We start from the raw sequence: 19,486 nt of genomic DNA, 5'->3' as shown, positions 1-19,486 counted from the left end.
CACGATGCTGTACTGTGACCCCCTGGTGAACCTGGTGAACCCGGCGATACCCGTGGTTGAGAGATGTGCCAGATGCCCATATCTTGGAGGGATGGCAAGCTGCGTCGATCCAAAAAGTTGAAACAACCGGATGGAAAGGAGGGTCATCAGGATTATCTGGCCCATTCATCTCCTGGAGATGAGATTTGATCCCCTCAAATCACAATCACCAAAGAAATCCCCGAGCGGCGGTGCAGCTCGATAGTGACATGTAGCGCAGTGATTTGTCCACCAAAGAGAAATAGCGTGATTGTGCTGACCTCGTCCGTGACTGGCCGCTCACACGTACGGCCACATTCACCAACACATCAACGCACCAACATGTTCATTCCAGCAGCTACCTCCACTCGGGACCAATCTCCCACCCCCTCCAGCCGCCGTGCTGCGCATCGCAAAGAGTCGGTCAAGATCGGCCCCAAATCCGGTCGGCGTGCTCGGTTACTGCGGCCACAGACACTTTCCCTCGACACTGTCAGGGTTCTCACTCGCTGTGGCTGACAACTGCCCCCAGGCCAAGCCGCTAGACCGATTCGCCATGTCATGGCCCGGGGCTCTTACTCTATCCAGCCACCACAGATCACCGGAGCATGACCTCATCTCACCAGGGGCCAAGAGTGTGAGAGCGAGAGAGGACAAGAGAAAGAGATACATACCATTCCCGTCAACCCAGCAAGAACCGCCAGGATTCCAAATATAGCGGCGATTGCTCACCGTCCTCGGCCCTTTTTCTTGGTCTCTCGCCTCATCCTGGTCAACGACCCCTATCGGCGTGGACGCCACATGCGATGCTGATACGCTCTCGCTCACCTCCTTGCCGATGTCTCCGTGCGTGTGATGCCACAAATGCCAAAATCTCCGCTGTCTCACCCTCACCGGCTGACTGTCCAAAAGGGGGAAATCGTCTCAATTGTCAGTCCTCGGTCCCGGTGATTGAAGGCATGAATCCTGATATACACCCACAACATGCAATTCGATGACCGAACAAACAAAGCAAGGGGATATATCTTCCGGGCCACTGACGTCGAAGACGTAATTTAAACTGCGCAACTACGTGCTCCGTTTCCAAGGTCCCCCGGGGAAGGGACTGAATTCCCCTGCCCTCCCTGCTCTCGCCAAGTCCCAGCCAAGGACACCACGAGAATCCAACAGTCTAGGGCTGAGATGCTGCGTGCGTCGCCGGTCATCTGATCCTCCATGCTGCGGCGTAGCTGCACCTTTGTTCGCATTTGACAGGACAAGACTTGCGGCGCTGTGTCTCTATGCAATGCCGGCTCGGCACTCGGGTATGTATGCACGTCTCATTCCCAGTCGGGCGATGCGCGGCGTGGGGGTCCTGTACACTGGCGATGTCGCCCTGTCTCGTCCTGCGGTCTTTTGGACAGACTTGGACACACACCTATCCATCCCTGGACTGCGAGGATTTACATAACACCGCTCCTAGTAGCAGCTTGGTCAAATGTGGAGTGAGACCGTAGGTGCCGGAGCAGAAGGGTGTAGAAACAGACACCGGCTGGAACATGGATGCTACCATCCGCGGATGCAGTGCAGCGTTGACCGTGGATCCGGGTTGATATCGTAGGTGCGTTGAGACTCATGGCCGGGGATGGGGGCTCTGATCGGCACTTGACTTTAGTCGAATCGAAACTGGGATTGACGTGATCCTGGCCGCTTCATCCTTGGACCTGGGGCCTTAGAGACCTGTTTTATACATGCTCTGGACAAACAGCGTTGCGTTCCATTGAGGCACAGCCTGGTCTGGCCATGGAGGAATAGGCGTGGTGCGCAGATGCGATGCGATGCGATTCCCCGGGCGACCTTAACGAGTGGGAGCGAGGATAGAGCGCTGGATACCAGAATGCTCGTGGTGCAATAGACTGGAGCAGATTGAGAATAATAATCACGATACCAATGCCAATATACTACCCTTGCACCTAACTTTTTAAAAGGAAATCCTGCCTTTTTAGGATGCCCTAGGGATATATGACATTTACACAGCCAAGACATACAGAAACCGATTATGATCAAGCTATAACCCGCCTACTTCCTGCCAGCTGACGCAGCGAATCTCTATTAATCGATTCCTATGCCTTCCTAACAATTTTATGTAGCGGTGGGGGCGGCCTCATGTATAATATGCTCCAGATAGCGTATTCCTACATCGGAATCTACACGGCTTCAATCAGATTCAATTCTAGCCTAAGTTATACACGTAGGTTTAACGGTATATACAGTACTACGCGCCAAGTTCACTAAAATAGCCCCTTCAATATTTTCGTTGCAGGGGGTAGTATTAGGGCCAACATCAATGTCCGTCGAATGCAATGCCATTGCTAGAGATATCATGATTTGTTTCCAACCAGCGCTCTATCTACCAACTCGTCAGCCCGCGTTCGCGGTCGAAACCTCCCCGCAGCTGCTGCGCCGGCTTGACCACCTTGCCCTGCAGCACGGTATACTTGATGATACTCTCACACTCCTCCGGCCGCACGCGCGCCAACCAGATCCCCTGCGCAGCGCCCTCCTGGCCCTCGCTGGCCTTGGCCGTCTCCCGCTTGTACCATTCGAAGTCTCGGCGGCGGTATACGATCACATTAGCCGAGTACTTGTGGCCGCCGACATGGCTGATAAAGTAGATTCCCACGCCGCCGGGCCGTTGGTCGTCCATGTCGCGGTACAACCCAAGCGGCCGCAAGTGGCGCTCGAATTCGCGGCGGAGCAGGGGCGCAGACTGGCCGCAGCGCGCGTCGCGGGTCCGTTGCGAACAGAGCAAGATAACGGCGGCGTGTGGGCAGGAATGTGATTTGAGTGTGGGTGGGACGGAGGTGCTAGCTGGATGGGGTGGTTGCTGCTCTTGATTCTGGGATTGCTCGTCTATCTCATTCTCGAGGGCGGAGGGGTTGATTTCGGGTGCGGCGCCGAGCGGTGTTGTCGTCGTCAAGGAGCGATTGACGAAGTGCTCGATCAGCTCTGGGGCCTGTTGGGGTGCGACGTTCTCCACGACAGTGAAACTGGGAAGCAGGAGGACGTTCGTCGGCTGCTTGCCTTGCTCGTGCATGTGGTATTCATCTGGCACGGGCATGTTCGACGCCGACAGCTTGAGTCTCTGAAGTCAAATCCATGTGAGTGATGTGTCTTTCTCTTTGCCTGCAGTGTGGATCGACCTACCCCATTGCTGGGCTCGACTCCTCCCTTCTCAATGGCCTCCATTAGACTCCCTTGTTCATCTGCAACGTCGCGCACCCAATCTGATTTGCCGGTAGCAACCAGCAGGTGTGTCGCCCACCCTTTCACTTGACCGTATAACTCATCCTTAAGGTCGATATCGAATTTGGCGGGATATTTCACCGTGCAGGTAGCGCAATCGTGTAAGCACTCCTCGCCGTCTACCGCCGGGTCAACCTTGGTGAATAGCTTGTCAGATGCCGAGACAGACTGGAAACCATCCGCGGCCTGGGAATTGTCACCGACAGCGTCGGTAGTGGCATCGGTCTTGGAGGAGGCAAGCGAAACGTTTGAGGAGCCGAAGAGCGAGGACGTGCCCCGCCGAAAGAGGTGCATTGCGACGGCAGGCTCGCGCGTGCGACGGGGTCAACAGCGCTGAGATCCGAAACGATGCGGGACGCAAGTACGGCTGAAAGTATCTTTTCTCTGTACTTTGACGGATGATGGATGATTGAGGTGATCTTATCAATCGTTTTGCATTTGTGCCAAGAGCCTCGGAGCTATTGCCGCATGACTAATCCCCCCGCTATATCCGATTGGGTATCTTAATCCGAACTATCACTAATATACACGGTCTGATGGGGTGAGGTGATAAGGTGAGAGGATGGTGGATGGTGGCGGTGAGCCTAGTTCCTCCGACCAGCGTGGTGAATGGTGTACGGAAGTTCCCCCCGATGTCGTGGTTGCGACAGGCGAATTACACTGCCACCTGAACTACCGGACTGTCCGGACTGCCCGGACGGTACACGTTGCAGCGATCGCACCGAGGGCGTGCGTAAGGCCCGCGTAGTAAAAGAGCCGCTAGCCGGTGACATTCTCGAGAAAGGACTATGCGTTGCAGGAGCCGTGTCGTATCCAGACTGAGTCTCCCATGTCGAAGCATTGGACGGCCGAAGACTGTTACTGCGCATCGGAGAAGTTCCATCATATCCAAAATGATCAACGGTGTCCGTCTCACCCTCTTCATCCGAAGGTCCAATGACCGACTCGCTATCGGCGTAGCGATAACTCGTGTGGTCGCGGATCTCGTCGAGCGCCGGCGTGGCAAGGGATGTCATCCCTCGTAGGATCTCGGCGAAAAGATGCATAAGATCACGGAATTCGTCCTCGTGTAGTTGGTGTGAAGAGAATCGTGCACGTTCATAAAGCGCCAGGAACTCCGCGCCTAATTCTGGTGGAACTATGGCTCCCAGCGACGTGAGGTGTCCAATATATTGTCGCAATCCCATCGAAGCCGGCCGTTGAAGCACTTCCACAACCCGCGTGTCCGGTAAGGCCTGTATGCCAAGCTCCCCATTCGGATCGAAGGCATCCGGCGCCGCTGACGTGAGAGCCTCGGAAGGTGCCAAGGATACTGCCTTCGCCTCAATCAGATTGGGCAGTTCCTGAATGACCGTGCGGTACGGTAGATCTGGCAAGTCGGGCGATGCGGGTGACGACCAGCCTGGATGCTCGACGCTGCCCCACGGCGGGTGTTTGGGGTCGATAAGAATTTCCTCATAGTTGTGGAAGCTATCCACCTCGCCTGATGTATCTCGCGGGTGCGCCTGGTAGGAGATGACAGCGCTGCGAGCTAATCCCTCCATCACCATGCGCCTGACGCTCTTATTCACATCTTCTTTCTCGACGGGGATCCACGCTCTCGGAATCCCGGATAGGGTACTTCGGTTGGTGTAGATTCGTGTCGCATAAATCAAGACTGCTAGCACGAAGGTCACGACATAGGCACCGGTGATCAAGAAGATATTGGTGAGCCGGTTTGTCTCCCAGCACTGGTAGATGGCATCGGAGGGGGTCAGAAGGATGAGACAGAAGAGGAGAAGCGCAAAGAAGAAAAACCCAGTCGAGTTGAAGAGCCGCTCAAGTCGGGCGCTCATGGCTGCCTGCGACTGTTGTGCAGACCGCGCGGCATCTGGTAGCAGGGTGAGCTGGTCATGATGGTCGGAGCTGCGACGCAGTGATCTGATATGGGGATCACGTGTGATAGGCACAAGAGGTACCACGACCGTCAACATTGTAACATGACAGGACGCAATGGTCTAGGTGTCATCTTGTTATATCCATTGCAGGCTGCTCCGGTAATATAATAGGCTCTAATCTTCCAATTCCTTCACAATTCGGCCGTGTCCATCCGAATCCTCAGGTACCTCGAAATCACATGACTCCAGTGTCCCAAGAAAAAGCGCCGATCTTGAACCCTCAATCTTCCTTAAAAGGGGCAAGCCATGGGCGAGAACGACGAGCGACAGGACATCTACGTCCTCGTAACGGGTGCAAATAGGTATGATACTCGGCAATTGACCTCATTCCCCGAATCTACCCCACTCAAGACCCCATAGCCAATTGATCCCTCGCAGCGGTCTCGGATTCTCAATATGCTGCCGCCTCGCCGATGAATTCCTCTCCTCACACCCGGAAAATCACTTCCTCCACGTTGTTTTCACGACCCGGAGCTTACGGAAGGCTGAGGATACCCGTCACCGACTGGAGCAGCACTTGACCTCGTCCGCGACGGAGGACGACGCCGCAGCGCGAGTGAAATTCATCTCCGAGAATGTCGATCTCTCCGACCTGAAATCCGTGCGCGAACTTTCCCGCCGACTTCTCAGCAAACTGCCCAAACTCGATGCGATCATCCTGAATGCTGGAATTGGAGGTTGGTCTGGACTCGACTGGCCGGCGGCTATCTGGAATGTGTGCACCGATCTCGTGCACGCGGTCTCATGGCCGTCATACAAGCTGTCGCCTGTAGGTGTGCTGACAGGCAAACAAACGCAAGAGACGGAAGAGCCGGCGCTGGGGTCTGTTTTCTGCGCCAATGTCTTCGGGCACTATATGCTGGCGCACAATGTGATGCCACTGCTGAAGCGTGCCCAGACTCCCAATGGCCCCGGTCGAGTGGTCTGGGTGTCCAGCATTGAGGCGACCATCAATTTGTTTGATATCAATGATATTCAGGGTATCAGCTCTTCGACTCCCTATGAATCGTCCAAGGCTCTGGCCGACATTCTGGCCTTGACTTCGGACCTCCCCAGTGCGGCGCCGTGGGCAGTCCAGAGCTTCACGGGCTCAGGCACAGAGGACGACGTGAAAGACACGGCAGCCCCTTCTAGCATGCCAACTATGTATCTCTCCCATCCGGGTATCTGCGCCACCGCCATCGTCCCGCTAGCGCTTCCCCTTGTTTGGGCAATGGTAATTGCCTTCTGGGGCGCGCGTATGCTAGGCTCTCCTTGGCATACACTGTCCACATACCTGGGCGCTTGGGCACCGGTCTTTCTCGCGCTATCATCGCAATCCGCGCTTGACGCGGCTGAGACGCCATATCGCCAAGCCGGGGGAGGGCGAGTGAAATGGGGATCGTCAGCCTCCCGCTCAGGCGTTGGAAGCGTGGCTAGCACCGAGATCGAAGGCTGGGGTTACGGCGGTGTCGTTGGGGCTCCAATTATCGAGGCGGATCGACAACGACGCCGGAAACGAGGTCTGAAGGAACTCACCCGTGAGGACAAAGAGAATTTTGAAGAACTCGGCCGCCAGTGCTGGAAGCAAATGGAGGAACTGCGGGTCAAATGGGACGGCATTCTGGATGAAGCCGAGAAGAAGTCTGCCGCTGAAAGCGACTAATGAGAAGCGTGGAAAGCTCCAGTCTCGTAAACAACCTGTCTCATTGGGTGTCTGCATTGCGATATCAGTGATTGACCCGAGGTTTCTGGTTGCCATGAGCGAATCTACTTGTACAAAAAGACATTTTGCCAGTGTACAAAATTTTAATAGATGAGTCTTGCATGTCTACCAGAGTGGAAGTTGCAATTTTTTTGAATTCCGCCTCCCAATTATTTACATCAACAGAACCCGCCCCGCGCCCATGATATCATTAGAATAGACATAGCATGATTCTTTGCCCGCAGAAACAGGAAAACAGATGTGCAAAGAAAGCGGGAATTGCAGCTGCGAGCCTTTCACGACCGCGACTGTGAAAATACGGTTGGATAGCTTTAGTGGATAAATCAGGTCACAAGGAAACTAAAAGGTGGTAATGGTTGCAAAGAGCCGAGATCGTGCAGGATCTAGCCATCTAGGCTTCGGGATGCATCGACAATCGGAGCACGAAGGAAAACAACATGGCGAGCACAGCGGGGGCGATGAACCGTCGCGGGCGACAGGCAAGAAAACAGGGACCGAAGAGGCTCGAGACAATAGAAGAGAAGATCACGCAGAAAACGACTCCGGTTCCATGCATCAAGACGGGAGGAAGAAGGTATCGGCGGATGAGAAAGGGATGTAGAAGGGCGTATCGACGTGAAAGGAGAGGAGAGGGGATTACATGATAATCGCAGGAACTATCGAGTAATTAGCTTTGAGAAAACCAAGATCTCAAGGACGAGAACTTACCATCAATGTTCTGCTTGATGCTCTTGTGGGGCAGGATAGAGCCACCGTTGACATACACCTCATCAGCGATGGTGACGTCGTCTCCCAGAACGGTGACATTCTCGAGCCGAGCCCAGCGGCCAACGGAGCTGTTCCAACCGACGATGGTCGACTTGATCCAGGCGTGGTCCTTGACCTTGCTGTTCTCCATCACGACGCAGCGCTGTAGACGAACACCATCGCCAATGACGACGTTAGGTCCAATGACCACGTTGGGACCAATGCGGCAGTTGTTGCCAATCTTGGCCGAGGGGTCAACCATGACGTTTCCACCGTAGACGTACGGCTCGGAGTTGGAGGCAAGCTTCTTTGGGTTGCGCTTGGCCAGTGAGGAGAGGTACAGGCAGGTACCAGTAAGGAAGTCCTTGGGCTGGCCAACGTCCATCCAGAAGCTCTCGAGGTCGAAGGAGTGGAGCTGGCCGTCCTTGCAGATGGCGGGGAAGGTCTCCTGCTCGATCGAGGTCGGGCGCAACTCAATGCGGCTGAGGACGCTAGGGTTCAGGATGTAGATACCGGCATTGATGCGGTTTCCGACGAACTCAACGGGCTTCTCGACGAAACGGTCGATGCGCGAAGGATGGTTGGGTTTGTGGACCACGACACCGTATTTGGAAGGCTCGTCCACCTTGGTGACCACAATGGTACCCTCGTCACCATGAGCCTTGTGGAAGTCGGCGAGCTCCTTGAAGGGGTAGTCGCAGATGACATCCGAGTTCAATACGAAGAAGGGCGAGTCGTCCTTGCCCAGGATCTTCTCGGCGAGCTTCAGCGGGCCGGCCGTGCCCAGCGGTTCTGACTCGACTGAGAACTCAATGCGCACCCCATATTGCTCCTCATACTTCTTGAGGGCCGAAACCATCACATCTGGGCGGTAGTTGACGGCCAGCACGATATCGGTCACACCTGCGGCAGCCAAGCTCTCGACCTGGTGCAGGATCATAGGACGGTTGCCAAACTCGACCAGCGGCTTGGGGAGCGTGAGCGTCTACACCCACGAGTTAGCGACGACCATCAGGAGGACTAATGCGCAACCCAGGCATGGACGAGAGCACATTGCAAGATGCATTGAATGGACCAATTAGGTGAGGGATCGGCATTGACTTACCAGAGGACGCAGACGGGTCCCAAACCCTCCGACAAGAATGAGAGCTGCGAGTGGTCAGTATTCAGCGGGGTAGGGAGGGAAGGGGGGGGGGAAGGGGGAGACATTGAGGGACACACACCCTTCATTGTGGGGTAATTAGGGAATCTGAGCAACGAGATTGAGTCAAGTCGAGGCGATACAGGAGAAGGGCGGCGAGCAGGGGAAGAGCATTATTTAGGGAACACCTGGCCGCTGATGGGTTTATTTTTATCGGAGGGGAGCGGGGCACGTGAGTGGCGGTGATTGGCGGCGCACGTTTGCAGCTGTGAAAAGGGGGTGGACCCTTTCGATGTACTCGCCGTCTTCTCTCCCACTCTCTCTTCTTCCGGTGATTGTTTCAAGTTACGTTTCGAGTCTCGAGGACTAGAACTCAGAGAAGGAAGACACTATCATTCCATCGGGAGGACATATGCTGTTCAGCTCCAACTCCCCGAGCTGTGCTGAACCTCTAGTGCGGGGTGCTCTCCCGCAAACTGGCAACATCGCAGCCCGTTCTGGACCGCGCTGGCTGGCCAGGCGATGGTGCTCCTGATGGTGACACCTGGTCGGTTGCGGCCACTTTGACTTGGTGGCCTGAGAAGTGTCGCCCCATCCGTCACACCACTTCCCACTGCGGCCCCTGTCTATTCGAGATGATCGTCTCGCCCCGTCACTGCGAGTCCGGGGGCAGCCAATGGCCACGTTGCGCCCGAGACATTCCAGAGAAGTCACCGCCTGCTTCATGCGTCGCGCCCACAAATCGCAGCACCCATTCGCGTACTCGGTGCACCTTCTGCAGCCGCACATCGTCGTGGACGCTGCTTGGTGGAAGCACTTGGTAGAACCCTCCCGCATCCGTCATGTCCAGCGGTCGACGGTACAAGAGATCGACCTGGGTCATTCCACCGCGGAGGCTCTGTCCGTAAACTTGGTCCCGGAATGAACTGAGCCCGATGGTACGCAGCAGGACAATATCCTGGGGCCGCAACGCGCCTAGCGATTGCCGGAGACGATCGGTCTCCATGGTCTTGGCTGCACCCGTCTTGTCAGATGGCAGCCAGAAGTTCACAGCAAATCCAGCCCTAGTCTCATCTCCGACAACCAACTCAATGATGTCCAGTTCGGTTTTCCATTGCCGCGTCACCACGCGACGTGGCGGGTGAATGGCAATTACCCCGACAACCAGGCTGACCGTCACCGTCTGCGGAGCGATGGATTGCAGATATCGTGCTATTGGTATATCCTGCAGGTCCCTGAGTTTTCCGGGGATGCGAAGTGAAGGAGGTGATTCGGCTACGATTCTCTCAGCCGAGGAATGGACACTCGGCTCGTCGATGCTTTCCGATCCCGTTGCACTCTCCTCGGTCAGGTCTTCATCTCGTAGTTCAGAAATAGATACTTCCGTTGCTTCATGGACGGTAAATGAATGATCGTAGAACTGTGACAGTATGGAATTCTCCTGCATAGTTGATTTTTCGTCGGCAGCCACAAGCTGGTGTGTGGTCAGAAAGTCTGGGTCCTCTGGGCCGTAGTAGAAGACATGATGATCATGCTGTTCATCGATAGGTAGCGGTTGGAGTACTCTCCATCTCGCGGAAGTCTGGCTTGGTAATGGCGGCTCCTCGCTGCTGGCCTGCGTGTCTCGAAACGGCGGTATAGGCGCATTAAGAAGCTCGTCGTTTTCCCAGTCCAGGCTGTCAGGCAACGGTGCGCCCATCAGAAAGATCGATTTTTCCGACATGCCAGGCATATACCGTCAGGCCATTCACGACTTTAATACCATGCTCTGTGGCTTTACCTTGCGTTGTTCCTGGGCCAGGGATTCCCGCCCATTCGCTGCGTAAGAACACCGCGAGGGTTGAACAAGAGTGCCGATAGATAACGAGTGCCCAGCAGTTTTTCTGAGCCGTCCGCAACACCCGCATGAGACACGAGGTTGTTAAAAGGTTCAGGTACAAAACTCGGCTCACGCCGAGCCATGGAAGACCCGGTCGGGGCAATCGATATATATTGTTCTGCAACGTTCAATCGAGGTGCGACCTAATACGCAACGCTTGCTTATTGAGCGATATGCAACAGTGTCACAAAGTATGCCTCTACCCCACCCACCGCGAACAGCCATAATATATCACAAACAACACGAGTCGATTCATAGAAGGCGAGATCTATTCGCATCCAGTCAATTCTGCTTACGCACACCGAGAACTTCACCGCCCGGCAGTAGACCTCCACGTGACACTACGGTACACCGGCCAGACCTGAGTGGCAACCGACATTCGCCGCATCCCAGCGGAGTAAAAGCCATCGTCACCTGTCCCCTCTCGACCCCCGATCTTTCACTGTCAGTAATGGCAGCTACCGCGACTCAGGTCTAGATTTTTGTCATACAACTCTTGGATTTATAACCCACCCATCGAGGCGCAGGTCTCTGTTTTCCTCGCGGCCGAGCGCCGCTCTACATCGGACAACCATGGCCTTCCAAGTCTCGATTTCCCGGCCGGTAAGGACTATCCCCGTTTTAGCTTCGTTGCCATCAAAACCCATTGCTGACTCTTGAAATATTCTCGCAGAGTGTTGCTTCCGTAACGTCGGACCTGTGGCCGTCAATGTCCACCGTGTTGGCTGCTCCCTGGAAGCAGGTTGGCCGAACACCGGTGACTGGAACTCGTGAATTCGTTCAAAGGAAGCCTGCGCAGGAACAGAATGTGGCGGTATGATCTCCCCAGTACCTTCAATCGCCGCCGAGACTAACCTACGCAGACGCACCAGACTGTTTCGTTGCCGCAATTCCTGGAGTCTGTCTCCATGGACGGATTGAAGGCGGGCATCGTGAGCCGGCCCATCCAACGTGGATGGTCTTCACCAGCAGCTGGAAGTAAGCATAACACTTCTTTTCGCCATTCAGAGTTCATTCCTGACGAATCATGCTTGGAAATAGACAACTTGCGTCTGACCTCTTCAACTTTTGTCCCGGCTCGTGGCTTCGCCACCCCAACAACTCGACCCTACTCGACCGTGAATCCTTTCCGTCTCAGCTCTTTGCGACCATCTCCAAAGATTAACGGGCTTTCGAAGCTGCAGCAACAACGATTCCTGTTTGGAGGCCCGTCGCAGAATATCCTGGCGCAGAAGGAGAAGACTGCAAACAATAACCCGAACAGTGCAAACGCTCAGAATGCTTTTTACCAGGCTCTGATGCGGGCCAATATGCCTGCTATTATTGTTGAAAGACACCGAACCGCCCAGTTTGCGAGTAACGCGACAACCGAAGCAATCTTCACAAAGGCTCTGCAGCGTGTCGGCGGTGCCGACTCGGCGGCCATTGCGGGGCAGAGCCAGAATCTTAGCCCAGAGCAGCTTCAGGCTGTTGGCCAGGCAATTGCTGCGCGAAGCAGCGGTAATCAGATCGGCATGGCGACCCAGCAGACTGGTACCGGTGCCAAGGAGGCTCCTCTTTACGTTGTAGTCGACGAGTCCATGGGCAGCGCCATATTCCGTTGGGTCAAGTTTTTCTTCTACTTCGGTTTCTTCACTTACATCTCTCTCGTCCTGATTACCATCCTGGTTGAAACCACCGGTGTGTTGAAAAACATTCGTGGCACCCAGACCAACGAGGCACAGCCTCAGCAGCAGACCGTCCGTTTCAGTGATGTGCACGGCTGTGATGAGGCCAAGGACGAATTGCAGGAGCTAGTGGAATTCCTTCTCAATCCCGACCGGTTCTCGTCTTTGGGTGGCAAGCTCCCCAAGGGTGTTCTCCTGGTTGGTCCTCCTGGTACCGGTAAAACCCTGCTTGCCCGTGCGGTGGCTGGCGAAGCTGGTGTCCCGTTCTTCTACATGTCTGGGTCCGAGTTCGATGAGGTCTATGTTGGTGTTGGTGCCAAGCGTGTTCGTGAGCTTTTCAGCCAGGCTCGTGGCAAGGCCCCCGCGATCATTTTTATTGATGAGCTGGATGCCATTGGTGCCAAGAGAAACGAGCGTGATGCCGCCTATGTCAAGCAGACTTTGAACCAGCTTCTAACAGAACTTGATGGCTTCTCCCAGACAAGCGGTGTCATCATCATCGGTGCTACCAACTACCCTCAGTTGCTGGACAAGGCCTTGACCCGTCCTGGTCGTTTTGACCGTAAGGTCGTCGTCGGCCTGCCTGACGTTCGTGGCCGAATGGATATCCTTCGTCACCACATGAAGGAGGTGCAGGTCAGCACCGACATTGATATTGCCGTGATTGCCCGTGGTACACCAGGTTTCTCTGGTGCTGATCTCCAGAACCTCGTCAACCAAGCTGCCATTCATGCCAGCCGTGACCGGAAGAACAAGGTCGGCCCTCTGGACTTTGACTGGGCCAAGGACAAGATCATGATGGGCGCCGAGGCTCGGAGTCGCATCATCCAGGACAAGGATAAGCTTCTGACTGCCTACCACGAGGCTGGTCACGCATTGGTTTCTTATTTCTCCCGATCGGCTACCCCGCTGTACAAGATTACTATTGTTCCCCGTGGCATGGCATTGGGTATCACCCACTTCCTGCCAGAGATGGACACAGTGTCGAGGAACTACACGGAGTACCTGTCTGACATCGACGTTGCTATGGGTGGCAAGGCTGCCGAGGAGATGATCTTTGGTCCAGACAATGTTACGAGTGGCATCTCAGCTGTGAGTTCTTCCCATTCGGGTTCGGGGTTTTCATTTACTGACTTTTATTTCCAAAGGATATCCAACAAGCGACCGAGACAGCTTTCACCCTGATCACCCGCTTCGGATACTCCAAGAAGCTGGGTAACGTTGACCTGTCGACTAATTATGACAGCCTCTCCTCGGAGACGAAGCAAGAAATTGAGGCCGAAGTACGCCGCCTTGTTGAAGAGGCTCGTCTACGAGCAACTAAAATCCTAACTGAAAAACGCGAGGAACTGGAGCTCCTCTCCAAAGCACTGATCGAATACGAGACTCTCACTAAGGAGGAAATGGAGCAGGTGCTCCGGGGCGAAAAGCTTGACAAGCTGGTCTCGTCTCCCAGCGCGCCACTGAAGCTGCCCGAAGCCCTGCAAGCGGCCAACCTGAATCCATCTGCTGCAGCTGGAGGACCACCCACAGCGACAGAATGAGCTGATGTCTCGACTATTGGATCTCCGACCTCTTTTCTTTTCTTTTCCTTGTCTTCTGGCTCATGTTCCTCCATCGTGCATTCCCGGATCGTTCGGGCGTCTCTATTGAAAATACCATTTCTGTGATTTTTTCTCTTCGCTTTTCATTCCATTCCTCTTTGCCCGGGCCTGTACTCTGTATTGTATATACTGTCTGTACGCCTACGCTGTACTTTGTATCTTAAAAGCAAAGTGATTGGCGTCTCCCCTAGTTCACTACCAAGTCTGTCGACCAAACAATGAACAAGTGGATCTGCTCATATATTAGATTTTTGTTACTTGACTTTGTCCGTTCAAGGGCTTAACTTGTCACTTTTTACTCCTAGCGAATCTAAGCCCTTCAATCGCATGCACCTAATAAATCACCATCATCTTAAACAGACGGAAGCTTTCTCGATTGAGTGTACTTGGTATGGCGATGATCGCGAGTAAACAGCCCTGGAGTGACCCACGGAAATACAGTAATCTACAATGATAGCCCATGACCCCTGGAAACGAAATTTCTGAATTTTTTTCCACTTCTACTTCGTATCTCTTTCCAATATGTCTCTACCCTCCGTCCAACATCCTCGTCAGACTGAGGCGGACGCAGACTATCTTCATAAGACAGAAAGCCATTACCAGGGAGCATTGGTACCATCGTACACATTGCGACCCTTGGCGTTCTCCCAGCCCCTGACAAAGACCTTTGGCATTTGCCCATTGAGCTCCTGTCCCGACTTGAAAATAATATCCAACGAAGCTTTGGCGCCCTCCTCGGGCGTCAAATCGGCCATGTCGCCGCCGCCCAGGTCGGTTTTCATCCACTAAGCAATAACTTCAGCACGCAGTGTTCTAGAGAAAAGGGATGGCCGACTTACGCCTGGGCAGAGGGCCATGAATGTAAAGCCCTCCTTCTCGTAGTCGAGCGCATACTGGACAGTGAGCGAGTTCATGGCTGCCTTGGAGATCTTGTAGGCTGGCGCAGGTAGGAGGTGGGCATCGCGCGATAGCGCGATTGAACCGATCGTCGTCGAACTTGGTCCTGTTAGAGAGCCCGAGAGGAGAGGAAGGTGGGTGGCTTGACTTACATATTGGCAACTTTTTTGAGTGTGCCCTTCTGTAGAAGGGGCAGGAATGCTCGAGTTACCCAGTGGACGCCGAGAACGTTGATCGTGAAGCTTTCATCGAGATTGTCCCTGAGTATATTAGTTAGTTATTGTCTTTATTATATTCAGAGAGCAGCTAGATGCCTACATCGACTTCACCCCGTCAGAAGCGTAGTGGCAGACTCCGGCATTGTTGATCAGAACGTCGAGTCCCTTATGGCCCAGAACTGCTTCAACTTCGGCTGCTGCTTGTTTTATAGATGACTCATTGGTGACATCAAGTTTGACATAAACGATGCGACCAGACGAGTTCTTGGAAAGCTCTTCTAGCGCAGGAGAATCTCCTCGTGCAGTTGCAAAGATTTTGCCGACCTGCGAGACTGGAAGGGAAACAAGTTGGTGAATGAGTGCGAGTCCAAATCCCCGGGAGGCGCCAGTAATGAGGAAAGAAGCCATTGTAGCTTTTTTATCGGGATAATCAAAGACAGAGACTATGGAGAAGTGGGTTCCTTATGCTGAGACATAGCGAGCGGTTTGGGGACATTGGAATACCTTTATAGCATTAGATTTACTACCTAGGTAGTCTACTAACATTGTATTTCTAATCTACTGATTTCTAAGCTAGAGAAGGTTCATTCATAGACGCCAGGCTCATAAGTACATAACCTGCATTGGTGGAGATAGTATGAAGGCCGACTTGACACGAGTCATGACTGGGGCTGAATCCATTATACCCGCCCGCATCTAAGGCCTACAGTAGTATGTATGTACACGACCTCTACGTTCCATCCAATCAGGGCTCGATGTTTCCGTGCCGGCCAATCAGGGTCTGTTTCTACACTTCGAGTCGCCGCTCACCACTTGCGGGCAATTCTGTCGCTCTACCCTATTAAAACACTCTTTATAATTCTATTTATTGCTTCATGTTGTAGGTGGCCCACGCTCGGGGATTGAGCCCGAATCTAGCATATTTTTGTTGTTATGCCGGGCATAATTGTCCACCTGGCCACAGCCGCTGACACTCAAGGCAACGTGTGATCGATCTCATCTGTATCGGGTGCTAGAAATGTTGCTGTCCAACCCAAATGGAGTCTGATCACCAGTTCTACGTCCTGACAATCGAGATTGGCAGTATAGATTCGCGTCAATGTCCCACCTGTTTATGCAAAATTCGTTAAAATGCATGCATCTTGAGGCCTCAGACCTTTCGCACTGCCCCCTGGTTCTCGTGGGTGGCCTTGACATCTTGGATTTCTGACAAATACCCTATTACCGAGGTCTATGCATCGATCCATGTCATAGGAATGATCGAACCAAGAGAAACCCTTTCACAGTGAGATATGAAGAGTAGTGGTTCTGTACCCAATATGCACATGGCTACCATCTAATAGCAGGCTGTTCGAGAAGCCTCGGGATTATCAAGTGCAGCCTGTAAATGATAGAGCTGCTCAATAAGTATAATGTGATTATGATGGTGCTTGATAGCATACTATCAGCACTGGACACAGAGTCTAAGTACTCGTACAAATGCCGAGCATTCTGCTCTGCATGGCGGCAAGGGTTCAGCCAAAATTTTAAGTAGGTGGCAACACCTATTCCAACAAAGCCACTACTTCTGTAACCCAAATGAGAAAAGGGAAGCTGAAAGGGCACCTCGGCAGGTACTCTGCTAACTAATACGAGACTAAGTAAATATATAAGCAAAATAAGCAAAATATATATACCTATTCACGCCGTTTATTTGGGTATCATTTGTATAAGACATAGGCCTATTTAAATCGTACAATCCCAGTTCCGGCTTTCACGCTATCAACATATCCTCAAGCCCCTGCCTCCAAAACATCACCTATTCCTAAAACCCCAAGTCTTCTTTCAATGTCTCGCCGGCAATCTCAACCGGCTTCGACTCCTGGAGCATAAAGAGGACACGCGCCCACTCTGTCTTGCTAGCGTTTTGCCACAGGTGCTTTGTTCCGCGCTGGATGGCGATATCGCCCCGCTGCAGCGTTCTCACTTCGTCGCTGTCTAGCTTGAGTTGCACAGTTCCCTCTATCACGACAGCATAGTCGAGCGAAAGGGTTCGGTGCAAAGGGCTGATGCTTGCGGGAGCCAAGTCTATCAGACACAGCACAGTACCGCCGGGGATGGTAAAGTTTGGAGGATTGGTCAAGTAGTGCTGGTATGTTGCCAGGTCTTTGTTCAGGTCGGTCGGGAACTGGTTGGTAGCATAACCGAGGTACAAAGTATCGCCAGTGGGTATATTTTGAGCAGGTACGGTTTCGGAAATATCCTTGTCGAAGACTGCGAGGCCCTCGGCGCTGTGGCCGGTAATGAATCGACTGGTCTGCCGGAGGCTGTTGGGAGGATGCTGTTCAGCCATGACGATAGGGAGGTATCTGTTTTCTCCAAGTGGCGATCTAAGGTAATGGATTCAAATGGAGTTGATAGTCTAGTACATCAGGCAAGGTCAAGATAGAAATGACTTGATGAGGGTTATCATGATCGAGATTCACTTGTCTCTTATGTACCCTTTCCCCCAGATATGGGAACAGATTCCACCTTGACTGCGGCGAGAAATCACCCAATCCTAGTGAATGATAACTTGGATTTCTAAGCCTCGCTACGTTCGTCATTCCGACGAGCCGACGATGTAGCGGACGAATGTGGGCTTAGGCCACCTCCGGGCGGACCAAATCTGTGTAAACTCGGCTCAAATTCGTCCGTAGATGAGAAGACGCGGGGAGCATAAATCCATCTTGGATAAATGACTATGACTGCGATTAATGCCGAACATGTGTTAGAGGTACTTCAGACTATTGCGAAGATCGGGCGGCCTAACGCCTTGCGAGGTGTGAAGTGCAGATAATCCGTGGCTTGGATATGGCTGTATTTTCAAATCTTTCTGATCTAGATCGCGTTCCACCCATTTATAGTACTGTGTTCTGCCTACAGGGCTTTGTGGAGATCTGGGCTAACATTTGACATTGCGATCGGCCAGAGCTTTTAGGCCTCTCGACACTCGGTGATTTAGAATCTGCGAGATACACGTCTGCTCACTGTGATTCCCAGTTAGATTCTGGATGAACACATCACTGATAGTACCCAATGAGCAAGTACTCATAGAGTCCGCCATATGCAAATTGACTAACCACGCTAACAATTAGCTTACCCTGGCAACCGGCAGATCATGGGCACACAATCTGACTGGAGATAAACAGATAGAGCAACCACCGGAAGATAATATTGCTTCCTGAGCCTCGCATATTCCATCAACATAGCCTTCTAACCATCGCACACTACACAGGAGACCTGCTGCTCATAATCAAAACTCGTTAGCAACAAATGCTTGATCGCGATTATCCCCTGCCGAGCACCATGTCTACCGGCGCCACCGTCCCCAAATACAGTTTTATGGATGACTACAGCGAAGGAGCTCATCCACGCATTCTCCAGGCCCTCTCAGAAACAAATGGTGTTCAGCAGGTGTCTTATGGCGACGATGAATACTGCGCCACGGCAAAGCAGTATCTTCGAAGACACATGGGGAATCGAGAAACGGCGATATTCTTCGTTCCCAGTGGCACGTCCGCGAATTTGATTTGTATCGCGAGTTGCCTCCGGCCATTTGAAGCCGTGATTGCGACATCCTCCGCACACATCGTGACTCAAGAAGCAGGTGCCATCGCTGCGTTAGGACATCATATCATCACCGTCGAACCGGTGAATGGAAAAATGACCGCCGCCTCTGTTGCACAAGCCGTCAAGCAGAACAGTCATCCACCTCATACAGTGCTTCCTCGTTTGGTGTATGTGTCGAATGCGTCGGAAACAGGCACCGCGTACTCCAAGGAGGAACTGGCTGCGCTTGCAGACACCTGCAAGACCCTGGGACTGCTTTTGTTTATGGACGGGGCGCGTCTGGGGACTGCGCTCTGTTCTCCAAAATCCCACATGACTCTGGCAGACATATTCGATCTCACGGATATTTTCTGGCTCGGAGGGACGAAGAATGGAGCACTCTTTGGCGAGGCCATCGTTGTGAAAGATGAAGCTCAAGCGAGCACCTTTGCTTACCATATCAAGCAAAGAGGCGCGCTTCTAGCTAAGAGTAGGACTCTGGGTATTCAATTTTCGGAGCTTTTCCGCGATGGCTTGTTTTGGGATTTGGCGACCAACGCAAACAGAATGGCGCAGAGACTCGCTGGTATTTTGGCCAAACTGGAGTACCACGTCAATGCCGACGTGGAGACCAATCAGATGTTCGTGGTGGTGCCGTCTGCCATCATGCAGCGATGGCAAGAACGGTTCCTTTTTCATGTATGGGAGGAACTGGATGATGATAGGGTAGTTGTTCGTCTGGTTACGTCGTGGGCGACGAATGCGGCACAGGTCGATGCATTTGGTGAATTTGCGGAAGGATTGGCCCGTCTGTGACT

General features: G+C 53.1%; 9 protein-coding genes across 9 annotated transcripts; 3 read left to right on the top strand and 6 right to left on the bottom strand.

Moving 5' to 3' along the window:
* Positions 1-2,407: 2,407 nt before the first annotated feature.
* N7459_001531 (sucrase/ferredoxin-like domain-containing protein) lies at positions 2,408-3,597 on the bottom strand (the record flags this gene model as incomplete). The annotated part of the gene is made up of 2 exons (XM_056940716.1): positions 2,408-3,142; positions 3,205-3,597. 2 exons carry the CDS (start codon positions 3,595-3,597, stop codon positions 2,408-2,410), a joined length of 1,128 nt encoding a protein of 375 aa, XP_056804996.1.
* A 290-nt stretch (positions 3,598-3,887) lies between these two features.
* N7459_001530 (uncharacterized protein) lies at positions 3,888-5,276 on the bottom strand (the record flags this gene model as incomplete). The annotated part of the gene is made up of 2 exons (XM_056940715.1): positions 3,888-5,189; positions 5,262-5,276. The coding sequence occupies 2 exons, from the start codon at positions 5,274-5,276 to the stop codon at positions 3,888-3,890; spliced, it is 1,317 nt and encodes a 438-aa protein (XP_056804995.1).
* A 210-nt stretch (positions 5,277-5,486) lies between these two features.
* Positions 5,487-6,885, top strand: N7459_001529 (3-keto-steroid reductase; the record flags this gene model as incomplete). Its single annotated transcript, XM_056940714.1, has 2 exons — positions 5,487-5,542; positions 5,619-6,885. 2 exons carry the CDS (start codon positions 5,487-5,489, stop codon positions 6,883-6,885), a joined length of 1,323 nt encoding a protein of 440 aa, XP_056804994.1.
* A 696-nt stretch (positions 6,886-7,581) lies between these two features.
* N7459_001528 (mannose-1-phosphate guanyltransferase) lies at positions 7,582-8,922 on the bottom strand (the record flags this gene model as incomplete). Its single annotated transcript, XM_056940713.1, has 4 exons — positions 7,582-7,601; positions 7,654-8,677; positions 8,798-8,841; positions 8,916-8,922. The coding sequence occupies 4 exons, from the start codon at positions 8,920-8,922 to the stop codon at positions 7,582-7,584; spliced, it is 1,095 nt and encodes a 364-aa protein (XP_056804993.1).
* Positions 8,923-9,485: 563 nt separating this feature from the next.
* On the bottom strand, positions 9,486-10,556 carry N7459_001527 (uncharacterized protein; the record flags this gene model as incomplete). Its single annotated transcript, XM_056940712.1, has 1 exon — positions 9,486-10,556. One exon carries the CDS (start codon positions 10,554-10,556, stop codon positions 9,486-9,488), a length of 1,071 nt encoding a protein of 356 aa, XP_056804992.1.
* A 729-nt stretch (positions 10,557-11,285) lies between these two features.
* N7459_001526 (i-AAA protease YME1) lies at positions 11,286-13,923 on the top strand (the record flags this gene model as incomplete). Its single annotated transcript, XM_056940711.1, has 4 exons — positions 11,286-11,315; positions 11,386-11,526; positions 11,576-13,471; positions 13,528-13,923. The coding sequence occupies 4 exons, from the start codon at positions 11,286-11,288 to the stop codon at positions 13,921-13,923; spliced, it is 2,463 nt and encodes an 820-aa protein (XP_056804991.1).
* Positions 13,924-14,579: 656 nt separating this feature from the next.
* Positions 14,580-15,506, bottom strand: N7459_001525 (SDR family oxidoreductase; the record flags this gene model as incomplete). The annotated part of the gene is made up of 4 exons (XM_056940710.1): positions 14,580-14,768; positions 14,823-14,979; positions 15,033-15,140; positions 15,199-15,506. The coding sequence occupies 4 exons, from the start codon at positions 15,504-15,506 to the stop codon at positions 14,580-14,582; spliced, it is 762 nt and encodes a 253-aa protein (XP_056804990.1).
* Positions 15,507-16,902: 1,396 nt separating this feature from the next.
* On the bottom strand, positions 16,903-17,430 carry N7459_001524 (cupin domain-containing protein; the record flags this gene model as incomplete). The annotated part of the gene is made up of 1 exon (XM_056940709.1): positions 16,903-17,430. One exon carries the CDS (start codon positions 17,428-17,430, stop codon positions 16,903-16,905), a length of 528 nt encoding a protein of 175 aa, XP_056804989.1.
* Positions 17,431-18,392: 962 nt separating this feature from the next.
* N7459_001523 (threonine aldolase family protein) lies at positions 18,393-19,484 on the top strand (the record flags this gene model as incomplete). Its single annotated transcript, XM_056940708.1, has 1 exon — positions 18,393-19,484. The coding sequence occupies one exon, from the start codon at positions 18,393-18,395 to the stop codon at positions 19,482-19,484; it is 1,092 nt and encodes a 363-aa protein (XP_056804988.1).
* Between the last annotated feature and the right edge of the window lie 2 nt (positions 19,485-19,486).

The sequence above is a fragment of the Penicillium hispanicum genome (assembly GCF_028827665.1).
Source record: "Penicillium hispanicum strain IBT 35686 chromosome Unknown utg000001l_segment0_segment0, whole genome shotgun sequence".
Classification (NCBI taxonomy): Eukaryota; Fungi; Ascomycota; class Eurotiomycetes; order Eurotiales; family Aspergillaceae; genus Penicillium; species Penicillium hispanicum.
The sequence above is the reverse complement of the archived record's forward strand: the minus strand, read 5'-3'. Positions and strand labels throughout refer to the sequence as shown.